We start from the raw sequence: 12,457 nt of genomic DNA, 5'->3' as shown, positions 1-12,457 counted from the left end.
CCAAAAAAAGGTCCAAAAAAATGTTCGCCTCGCTCCGCTCGGCCAACTTTAATACTACGCCCCCCCTTTCCAAAATCCTGGATCCGCCCCTGAACTTGAAGTTTGTGTGAAAATTGTCAAGGCTCCTGATCGAAAAATCTAAATATTTTCGAGGAAACTAAAAATGATGGGCTGAATTTAAATTTAATAAAGCATCTCATTAAGACAAACACTCGATATGAATATCTAGGCAATACAGTTTTGGATACGCAAACGTCAAGTTATGTTCAACACGAAGCGGTGGTTTTTTTGCCGATTTGTGCAAGTGGTTATCTCCCCTTGATATCAGCAGTCAAAAATAAAAACCAACCAAAATGAATAAAAAGGAGTTTATTTTACAAAAATCAAAAAGAAAATAAAAGAAAGTCGATTAACAACTATGTTATTATAATATTAAGAAGAGATACTTCTCTACTTTTCAGAGAAGGATTACAGGTAAAAATTGAAAGACAAAAAATTGGTAAAAATTAGATCTAGAAACCTAGCTGAATTGATATAAATTAGCCCTGGCTGATGAAATTTACTTTCAGTTTGTAATTTTTATAATGGGATATGGGATCACTCCTAATGTAACTACTTCTAACAATGTTTAATTCAATAAAACATACTGTATTCAATTTAAATAATCTTTCTGAAAAAAAATAGTACTGACCATTTATATTTTATATTTTAATAAAGTGGGACAAAGAGTCACAATTTAGTTTCTTCAAAGTAAAAAAGCCTTTTAACTCAAGCCTATGTTTCTTAGTTGAACAGTACAGTACTGCCTAGAAAATATCATACAGAAAAAGGATAAGTTTACCAAAAAAATGACAAAAATTCTGTAAAAAAATAATGCTTAAAATTGAATTTTAAAATCATTATTATGTAAAATTCAACTATTAGATTAGCTAGCACAGTAGCCCTTGTCCAATTTCTCAGGGTATTTTATAGTCCAAATAATTATGACGTCTTGGAAGGCTATTTTAAACTTTTGCATTTTATAGATTATGAAAGTAAGTTGTAGTTTACATTTTGAAAAAAAATGGGGCTTCTTCTCTTCAGGTTGCTGTATCTGCTGCTTTACATATTTATAAACAAAGTGTTGTATATTTTACCTGAATAATTGGATATTAATCTCAGAAATGAAAGTTGGTATGACAAATCTTGTGCATTTTACTTTAATAATGATCAATGACGATTAAATTTGACAAGATTTTGCCATTTGAATAAATTCAATTTTGTAAGCACACATCTCTATGAATTAATTTCTTGTTAGACTTGAAAAGCTAGTGTTTGCTCTTATTAATGTAGCTTACTTAACTTAGTAAAGAGATAATTGATAAGCACGGTTTTTAACTTATAAAATTATAAATATAATTAACTGACCTTCATTTCCTTTTTTCATATGTTTTTTCCTCCAGAAATTTTCTTTGCAATGCATTTTCTATTGCTATTTTTGTGCTTTTGTTTATCCATAGGCCATCATTAATTTGTCATATTTGCTTCCAGTATAAATGAAATTTGCTTAGACCTATAGTTTCAAACGCCATAAAGAAGAACTTTGTTTGTTGTTTCACTTGTTCAATGTGTAAATTTTCACTATGCACATGACCCTGACACATATTTTGTAAACGTTATATATGACGTATGTTGAAAAAGAAAACAATGTCACTGTCAATTTGTGTAGGGGATCAAAAAGGGGTTTAATTACTTTAAATGGCGATATCGTATGGAATTGTGAAAAACAACAATTTTTAATCCCATTTTCATTCATATCCATAATAAAATCAGTATTTTAGAGTACTTTGGAAACAGGTACAATGAAAAGAAGTTGAACTTTACTGTTTTGAAGTAGAAACGCAGCCAAAACCAGGTACAAATTTACATGACTGGTGGTCACCAAAATTGATGTATAATAGTAAACAAGAGTGCACACGCTGAAATGTCTCGCCTTCTTTACTAATCATTGATATTATGTTGATAGTCCTAAATATAAAGCTTTATTACAACTGTCACATAAACATAACATTAACCAAGTAAACTAAACATTGACCAATGAACCATGAAAATGAGGTCAAGGTCAGATGAACCATGCTAGGCAGGCATGTACAGCTAACAATTCTTCCATACAACAAATATAGTTGACCTATTGCTTATAGTTTAAGAAAAACAGACGAAAACACAAAAACTTAACACTGAGCAATGAACCTTGAAAATGAGGTCAAGGTCAAATAAAACCTGCGTAACTGACATATAGATCATAAAATATTTCCATACACCAAATATAGTTGAACTATTGCATATAGTATTAGAAAAAAAGACCAAAACTCAAAAACTTAACTTTGACCACTGAACCATGAAAATGAGGTCAAGGTAAGATGACACCTGCCAGCTAGACATGTACATCTTACAATCATTCCATACACCAAATATAGCTGACCTATTGCATGCAGTATTAGAAAGAAAGACCAAAACTCAAAAACTTAACTTTGACCACTGAACCATGAAAATGAGGTCAAGGTCAGATGACACCTGCCAGCTAGACATGTACACCTTACAATCATTCCATACACCAAATATAGTAGACCTATTGCATACAGTATAAGAAAAACAGACCAAAACACAAAAACTTAACTATAACCACTGAACCATGAAAATGAGGTCAAGGTCAGATGACACCTGCCAGTTGGACATGTACACCTTACAGTCCTTCCATACACTGAATATACTAGACCTATTGCTTATAGTATCTGAGATATGGACTTGACCACGAAAACTTAACCTTGTTCACTGATCCATGAAATGAGGTCGAGGTCAAGTGAAAACTGTCTGACGGGCATGAGGACCTTGCAAGGTACGCACATACCAAATATAGTTATCCTATTACTTATAATAAGAGAGAATTTAACATTACAAAAAATCTGAACTTTTTTTTCAAGTAGTCACTGAACCATGAAAATGAGGTCAAGGACATTGGACATGTGACTGACGGAAACTTCGTAACATGAGGCATCCATATACAAAGTATGAAGCATCCAGGTCTTCCATCTTCTAAAATATAAAGCTTTTAAGAACTTAGCTAACGCCGCCGCCGCTGCCGCCGCCGTAGCCGCCGGATCGCTATCCCTATGTCGAGCTTTCTGCGACAAAAGTCGCAGGCTCGACAAAAATGATGGCTTCATAATTGTGTAGAAATTTGAAATAGGTTACCCGGTTTCATTTAAGATTTTTAACGTTCTATTCCGTATTTGGATACGCAAACGTCAAGTTATATAAATTCGATGTTTTTGGCGAACAAAAAAGATGGCTGATCATTTTTAGAACGGACAGGATAAAGTAATAGCAAATAAAAGTTATTTTTGGCAATGTTTCAATGTCGTATTGAAACTATATTGTTCACAAAATCTACAAACTTTAAAAATCAATTATAATAAAAGCATGACAAGTTGAAAAAAATAGTTTAAACGTCGATTTTTTAGCCGATTTATTTCGCGGACTTTTTGACGTCACCGACGACTGTAGCGCCACCTAATTAATTCCCCCTGCTATTGTTGCTGATAGAGCTTGACGACAACGGACGTTTCCAAGGACTTGCTTTCCAACTGGATTAATTATAGAATAACTAATCGAAGAATTCAAATAGAGAAAAATATTCAACGAGTGACCGAAGAACACATTAATTCATGAATGCGCATAGCGCATGAGTTTATTATCAGTGTTGTTCGATCACGGGTTGAATATTTTTCGATATTTGAATTCTTTAATTAGTTATTCTTTTTATTACATTGGCAAATGGCTTTATTTAATGAAATTAATGTAGAAAATGTAAGGAACTATATGTTTTTTCTACGCATTCACAATATGTTTTGATTCGACGTTATCGACGTCTTGACAACGCCTATTGTTGTATGAGGTCAGAGAGTGAAATAACCACGTTTATTTCACATGTGAGATTATCGGTTTTTATTTAACTGGGAAATCAATGTAATTCATTGCTACCAATGTAATAAATAAAAATAATCAACAGGTCAGGAAAAGGATAAATCTAGTAAGAATTAGAGAAAAATTATGACATCTAAATTAAAACTAAAGAAATTGACAAAAGAATGTTGTTATTTTGGTCAGTATAGGGTACGTATACATCAATGAAATATCAACCCAACAACAAAAATAAATAATCTAGAGGGCAACACAAAGCAATCTGTTTGGTTAAAAAAAATTAACAAAGACAACAACGAACAATGTCTATGAAGTTGATATTTTTGAAAAATAATTAGCAATGTCACATTACAAAGGGGCATACTCAAATAACTACTTAACACATATATCATGCTAGCTCAGCTGTCTTCAATTCAATTGTGTAAAAGAGTAATAAATGAGCTTTTCTCTCAAAAAATAAAAAATATGCGGTCATAAAATTTTACATTCAACCAAAGAAATGAATAAAATGAATGACAATAAAAAAATCATTTCTCATTAATTTTACTTTACGTTTTTTATGATGATATTTTGAGGAAATAATATTATGTTTCAATTAAATACATTAACAAATATTTTTTGGTTTATACATCGTAAAAGAAATTTATGATTGTTTTATTGTAAACATAAAACAGTATCCTAACATAAGAAAGTCATTATCAGGAAAGTATTTAAATTAGAGAAAATTCCTAGGTTTTCTAATTATTGAGATATGACTCCTGAAGGTTAGTGTGTACCACATTGGTGGTCTCCTGGTAGCGTGTTTGCCTTCAGTGCGGGAGATGGTTGCTTTTCTCCCCATCAGGGTCAAACTATTGACTTGAAAATTGGTATTTACTGCTTCTCCACCAAGCCCACAGCATTTAAGAGAAAGAGCAAAGACTGGTCGACTCAAAGTCAGACTGATGTATCAGGTAGGGTGTTATATCTGCCTGAGGACTATTACCATTAAAGATCTGACTCAGTGTTTCGGTCTAGTACAAAGCAGGGCTCATATTGATACCTAATTAGCATGTTCTCCTCATGAATATGCATTTACTTTACCACTTACCACAGCCATTCATAATCATCTGAAAGGAACATGCATGCAATCAACCTAAACTGTATTTAACTTAATTTTACTTAATTCAAAATAGATGGATGTTGCCCTGTGCAAACTTTAGTTATCATCTGGAAACAATTTCTTTTGTATGGCAAGAGAGATATGCAGACAGAGCCAAAGTGGCATGCAAACATATGCATGTAGCTCATTTTTATAGCTTTCACTGTAGTGTTTGAGGACTGTTGCTTGTCTTTTTGTCATTTTTCTCTAAGTGTTTTTCCTAATATTTTTGATCAATTGCCATCTTAATACGTTCTCCCATTTTTTTCTTTCTTTTAATTTTTAAAAGGAGATCTTTCCTTAAATTTTAAATATATATGTTTTAAGTGTATTTTTGCATGAACAGGGTCTAATTACTACTAAAACCAATCATGATTCATCCAAATCAAGACACATATAGGCCACATCTTTTAATGTTCTATATGTGTTATTGATACATAGCTTATTTTATATTATTCTGTAGTAACATCCATTGAAGGAACTGGTCAACAAGACCTCTAGAGGTGACTCAGATCAAAATTGTATGCAAGAAAAATTTGTTTTGAACTTAATCCAACAATACTATTTTTTTAATAAGAATATATTCAAATAACTGGATGTTCTTTATTTATTCATTTATTGACTCTTCTTTTTATCAAAATATATACATTCCTTGATTCATTTATATTATTTCATACTTTGTAGCTTATTACATGTAACCTTGTAAAATATACTTTGAACAATCAGCTAAAGACATCATGTAACATTACTGGCATGACTGGTACATTTTAGACATACAGAAATACTTACCCCATGCAGTAAACTGTGCTTATAAAACTATAGGCATATCAAAACACTTACCCCAGTAAACTGTGCTTGTAACACACTCGGCATAATTATATTAAAACACTTACCCCAGTAAACTGTGCTTGTAAAACACTTGGCATATCAAAACAAAAATAAGATCCAAATGTCAGCATACAGTTGAAGAAAAGCAACAAGAAACGGTATGATCCTGAAAATATATATTGGTATTACTAATAAAATAAATATTGTTCTTACATTTACCTTCAAAAAAGAGATCCTTCTGAGAAAAATTTTCTAGGGGGATGTTTTGGTGTAGCACTTACATGACCCATTTATTAAGTTTTTACATAATACTCTAACTCTTATCAAAATGTTTATTATTGCTGTGCTTGTACCAGACCTGCCAGCTATCCCCATTTATGAGTGATGTCCCTATGATATTTTTTTTACCGCATGGTATTTGTTTATTGAGTCCACAGGTTTCAACAGCAAGGGTGGCGTCTTCAGGACAAGTATGTACATGAAATAAAACAGTGAAGTACAAATTTTGCGGTTATCGCAGTTAACCCAAATTAATGTTACAATAATGGTTGTTATGACGAAGTTATCAACTGATCAATATAAATAGAAAGTGAAAGTGAAAATACTTAAGACATGTATAAAACATGCACTAGATCCTCTTGTGCTTAAAATCCCCCATGGAGGTTTAGAAAAGTTGGCAGGTATGTTGTACTTGTGTTTTTGTCATCTATTAAACAATTATAATAAAGTTGTTTTTCCTTTAATGAACTTTATTGACTATTTTCTTGTATGCACCTTTTGTCAGATCAATGATCATTTACATTGTATCCCTATTTATACACAATTACTGGACATTACATATGTTCCCAATAAATTTTGATTTCACATATGAAAATGTTTGTCACCACATCAGGTTGGGTCCACATGCGAGTTCCATAGAAAGGGGTTATATGTGACCTTAATGGTAAAAACACTGGCAAGCGTAGGGTTGCATACAATGTGTCGTTATGAAGTTTATACTCGTGCAGTGTATGATACCACTTGACACTATTATTATAGACAATATTTATTTGAGCAAACACATTTCCATTAAATGGTTATGGTATGGTTTAATACAAACAATTAAACAGACAATTATACAGTAATAAGTGAGTGACAGTGGATTTCATATGAGAATTAAAAAAAATATCAACATATTTAAAATTAACACTTTTTCTATTCATTGAAAATGAGAGACAATCATTATCGGCGAACTGCATGCTGCTCAACAATGTAGACATATGCTTCAGTGATATTTCATACAGTTTAAATATGTGTTTAATTTTTAATATAGGTATCTCTTAATAAGTTAAAGCATGGACAGTCTGAAAAAAATAGTATTCATCTGTTGCCAGAAAAAGTGTTGTTTTCTTCAAATATTACAATAACGCCCCCTTTTAATTATATAGTAGATACTTTAATGCCAGTTTTTGTTCATTAAAAAATTAAAAACTTACTATCTGTTGCTTCCATATCTATTTTGTCCGACTATTTTAACGGCTTAATGTTGTTAACAATCGCCAGTGTCGGGGACTGATCAAAAGTCACTATCACATGATCAGAACTTGACAGAAGCTCTTAAATTATTTCGTTTCAATCAGAATATTTTCATGCTGGTTGTCAGTATAAATCACAATCAAAAAGGAGATTTTTGCCAGAAAAATCCGTTTATATTACTTAATACTTAAATATATTTTACAGGGCATTCACTTTGTAAAGTTTAGTAGTAAGAAAGTCGTGAAGTATTGTGGTGTTTATAATTTGTTTCCATTCGGGTATTGTCGTGCCTTTTCATTCTTACATGAAAAGGACAAAAAGGAAAATACCGCAGGAAATCTGAATTTTTGGTGGAAATTTTTCCACTGGAGCTTTGAGTGTGGACCCTCTTTTAGCACTATTGCCATCACCAGAGACATATAATACAATGTATTATATGTCTCTGCCATCACTGAGGGTCTGGATGGGGGTCTTTAATTTCGATGTTGTTTACACTTTTAGGGTATATTAAAATTTGGATTATTTTGTAAAATTGTCATGAAAATGATTTTATTAATTATTAATTAGATGATTTCTTTATTCTGTACATTGTTCATTTCTCTAATTAGTATATATTTTTACCGACTCCCCCCCCCCCCCCCCCCCCCCAGTTATTCTTTGTACTTTTGCACCCATTATTCTCTATTCTTAATTTTTTTTGCTCATTTTTTTTTTCTATTCTTTATTTCTTGCTCATTATTCTCTCAGTCTGATACTCCTATATGTGTTATAGTAGTCTCAGTTATTCTTTATATTCTATATACGTTAGATACATTGTTCCCAGATATACCCCATCCAGATCCTCGTCATTTGGCATCCGTCGTACGTTGTCGTAGACTTTATAGAAAACTCTTCTCATTTGCAACCACTGGGCTAAATCTTACAAAACTTTACCAGAATGTTCCTTTATTTGGTATCTAGTTTTAAAAAATTATATCAGACCCTTAAATAAACATTGCCGGTGTTGCTAAAAATAGAACAAAGATGCATAAAATCAGGAACATATATATGTTAGATATACTGTTCCCAGATAAAATGCAGTTTTTGGATTATATCTTCTCAAAGACTAAAGCGTAAAAGAGGGGCGGAAGACACCAAAGGGATGTTCAAATTGATAAGTCGATAACAAACTGACAATGGCCCACGGCAAAAAAAAAAAAAAAAAATCGATCAACAGACAAACAGCAGTCATGATACAAAACCGTGACAACATAGAAAACTAAAGACTGAGCAACATGAACCCCATCAATTAAACCCATGGGGTGTTCTCATGTGCCCCGGAAGGATAAGCAGATACTACGCCACATGTTACCGTCACGCACCGGTCGCGTTGGCTTGATAATGTAAGTAGGTCACATTCGAGGAATGGAAAGTTCACAATTGAGAAGCTGAAATCATCTCTTTTGGACTTTTTTTCACGTTCGATGGGATGAGATGCATTCACGAAATGGATAAAACAAGAAAAGGCTGACAAAAAATCCTGAGATTCTTTTTTTAATTCAGTAATGAACATAGTTGATATTCGTATTAAACATTTCAAAGAACATTTTACTCCTAACAACAACCATAATAGCTCTATTTCTCGTATCAAACATAAGGTAAAAGAACTCGCCAAGGAATTTGTTTTTGTCCCGGTTGATAATTAGGCTTCCAATATTATCTTATTGTTTGACGTAAATTTTACATTGAGGTTCTGCAAAAGTTAATCACGAATTCACTAACATTACAACTGACTCCATATTCGAAAAATGACATCTGTAACAAACATAAACTTTTAGCTACCTCTTTACAAGCAGAACCAAATACAATGAAAGTCTCAACTATATGTACTGGCTTCCGAAGCTGCACAAAACACCTTACACATATAGATTTATTTCGTCTTCAAGCCATTGTTTCACTACTAAACTGTCTATTCTACTTACTAGTATACTTGGTACAATCAAAAACCTAGTAATAAATTGTTCAAATAATGCCTTTGAAAATAGTGGAATTAATTACTTTTGGAGTGTCAAAAATTCGTTGGAAGTACTTTATAAATTGCATGCTTATATTGGTGATTTCGAATCTGTTCAAAGTTTTGATTTTTCTACCCTATATACCACTTTGCCTCATAATCACATTAAGAAAAAACTCACACACCTGATTAAACGGTGAATGCGAATATATATGTCCAAACTCTTTTAGGTCATATTTTAGTAACAACAAACAAAATAACCATGTCAATTGGACCTGCTTTGATACGATGTCTGCACTTAAATTTTTACTAGATAACATTTTTGTTCGCTATGAAGATTCCGTATATCGTCAAGTTATCGGAATTCCAATGGGGACTTACTATGCACCACTTATTGCGAACCTGTTTCTGTATTGTTATGAGTTACAATTTATGACTAAAATCAGCAAAGACCCATCGAAACAACATCTGATACAAAAATTTAATAACACTTTTAGATATTTGGATGATATATTGGCTCTCAATAACGACGACTTCATGCAGGATGTACAATTAAGAGATTTATCCTGATGAACTGACTTTAAATAAAGCTAATACTAACGATACTAACAACGCCCCTCGGAACACTACCCTTTCCTGGATCTTGATATCTATATCTTTAACGGGAAGCTTAATACCCAAATTTACGATAAAAGAGATGATTTTTCATTTCCTATTGTTAATTATCCATTTTTAGATGGTGACGTTCTCTTGTCACCATCTTATGGTGTTTATATATCTCAACGTGATCGATTCGCTCGTGTATGTGACAACGTTTTTGATTTTAACGAAAGAAATCTCTGTTTTACTGAAAAATTATTACACCAGGGTTTATCACAAACTACTAGTCTAGTCAAAACATTTACTAAATTGTATCATCGGTACAAGGACATCATTCGTAACTAAATATAAATCAAAATGCATGCAGACATCTTGGACTTATACGTTCAGGTATTTCACATCCAATCTTTTTGGTAATATTCTATACAAAGCACAAAAATGTCGTCAATCACCTCAAAAGCTAACCAAACCTTTAAACAGACTTATAAAGAAGGAATATAGTTACGATACTGTTGTCAGGTCATTAAAGATGGCATATTTGGGAATTAATATTGATTCACTCATTGGGTCTTTGCATCGGAAATAAACACATTTATTCTAAAACCAGTTGTTGGCATGATACGGGTTATGTTCTTCTCATATATTTCATATATTTTATTATGGTATGATACTAAACCCTTAACGGGAGGTATTGTGCTTGATTTTCATATGATGAAGACATAATCTTTCAATCAGTTTAATTGAGGTCTGACGCTGGCATGTCAGTAACTGCATGCTAGTAGTTTTTTGTTAATTTATGTATCATTGTCATTTTGCTTAGTTTCTTCTGTTACCTATTCTGACATCGGACTCGGACATCTTTTAAACTGAGTTTTACTGTGCGTATTGCTGTTAGTTTGTCTATTCTACATTTGGCTAGAGGTATAGGGGGAGGATTGAGATCTTACAAAACATGTTTAACCCCGCCGCATTTTTGCGTGATACGGGTTATGTTCTTCTCATATATTTTATGATGGTATGATACTAAACCCCTAACGGAAGGACTGTGCTTGAATTTCATATGATGAAGACATAATTTTTCAATCAGTTTAATTGATGTCTGGAGCTGGCATGTCAGTAACTGCTAGTAGTCCTTTGTTAATTTATGTATCATTGTCATGATTTTGCTTAGTTTCTTCTGTTACCTATTCTGACATCGGACTCGGACCTCTTTTAAACTGAGTTTTACTGTGCGTATTGCTGTGTGTTTGTCTATTCTACATTTCACGGGCTAGATGTATAGGGGAGGGTTGAGATCTCACTAAACATGTTTAACCCCGCCGCATTTTTGCGCCTGCCCTAAGTCTGGAGCCTCTGGCCTTTGTTAGTCTTGTATGTTTTTTTTTTAAATTTTAGTTCATTTATATGTTTCGGAGTTTAGTAATAATAATAATAACAAATTCTTTATTTAAAGAGGGTAAACTCAGTTAGTTACAATAAACTAATCTTCCCTGAGGCCCTCAGATACAAATTACAATACAATCAAAAACAGATATTTACACATAGTTAATTTACAGTCAAGTAGTTCAATGCAATATTATTAACATGATAAGATATAAAGCTGTTCAAGATGTACATGTAGTTAAAAAATCAAATAAAAATAAAAAAATATACAAATACATTGTAGAAAACATAATCTTATCAGGACTGTGTTAAGTACTTCTTGATACTTTGTTTAAAAGTATAGTGTGACGTCCATTTTCACTGAACTAGTACACATTTGTGTTTAGGGGCCAGCTGAAGCCCGCCTCCAGGGTGCGGGATTTTCTCGCTGTGTTGACGACCAATTGGTGGCCTTGGGCTGTTTTCTGCTCTTTGGTCGGGTTGTTGTCTCTTTGACACATTCCCCATTTCAATTCTCAATTTTATGCAGCCATAGTAACTAATAGCCATGTATGGTTCAACAAACTTTGAATTATCAAGTGAGAGAACATCATCTATAAAGCGGAACACGAAGTTAAAGGACAATGCTAACTTCTTTTCATTCTTCATATGAAAGAAGCTCCTGCATGTATAGAGTCAGCTTACACGTCGTCAAGAAGATGAGCACAGTTGTTTCCCATGGGAATGTAGATTGTTCATATTGTTGAAATACATGTCCTTCAAACGTAACAAATATGTTGTCAATCAAGTAATCAAGCATCTTGATAATGTCAGATTCAGAGAACGTTTTGTTTGAATCAGAGTGATTTTTTTGTACAAAGAACGATTTATCCCTCCCTAAGACAAGATACTTGTATCTACGTTGGGTGTCATTCTTTTTTTATAAAACAAAGCAGGACCAAATAACTCTTTAAATTTGCCCCGGAAAAATCTAGTGTTAATTAAGTTATAAAGTTTTTTATCCTACATATGATTTTTTGATATGGTCCTTTAACAAC

General features: G+C 32.7%; 1 protein-coding gene across 2 annotated transcripts in view; it reads right to left on the bottom strand.

The window, feature by feature from the left end:
• Positions 1-7,734, bottom strand: part of LOC127709010 (major facilitator superfamily domain-containing protein 1-like) — a 46,986-nt gene extending 39,252 nt beyond the window's left edge. Inside the window, exons 1-2 of one of the 2 annotated variants that reach the window (XM_052214273.1) lie at positions 7,405-7,734; positions 5,995-6,095 (exon numbers count right to left, since the gene is read on the bottom strand). In XM_052214273.1, the coding sequence (XP_052070233.1) occupies positions 5,995-6,095; positions 7,405-7,420 (117 nt within the window). In that variant the 5' untranslated portion in view covers positions 7,421-7,734. The other variant, XM_052214281.1, reaches the window with a different exon arrangement.
• Between the last annotated feature and the right edge of the window lie 4,723 nt (positions 7,735-12,457).

Source organism: Mytilus californianus, unplaced genomic scaffold (assembly GCF_021869535.1).
Source record: "Mytilus californianus isolate M0D057914Y unplaced genomic scaffold, xbMytCali1.0.p SCAF_1, whole genome shotgun sequence".
In the NCBI taxonomy this organism is placed as follows: domain Eukaryota; kingdom Metazoa; phylum Mollusca; class Bivalvia; order Mytilida; family Mytilidae; genus Mytilus; species Mytilus californianus.
This window is presented reverse-complemented; position numbering and strand designations above follow the sequence as displayed.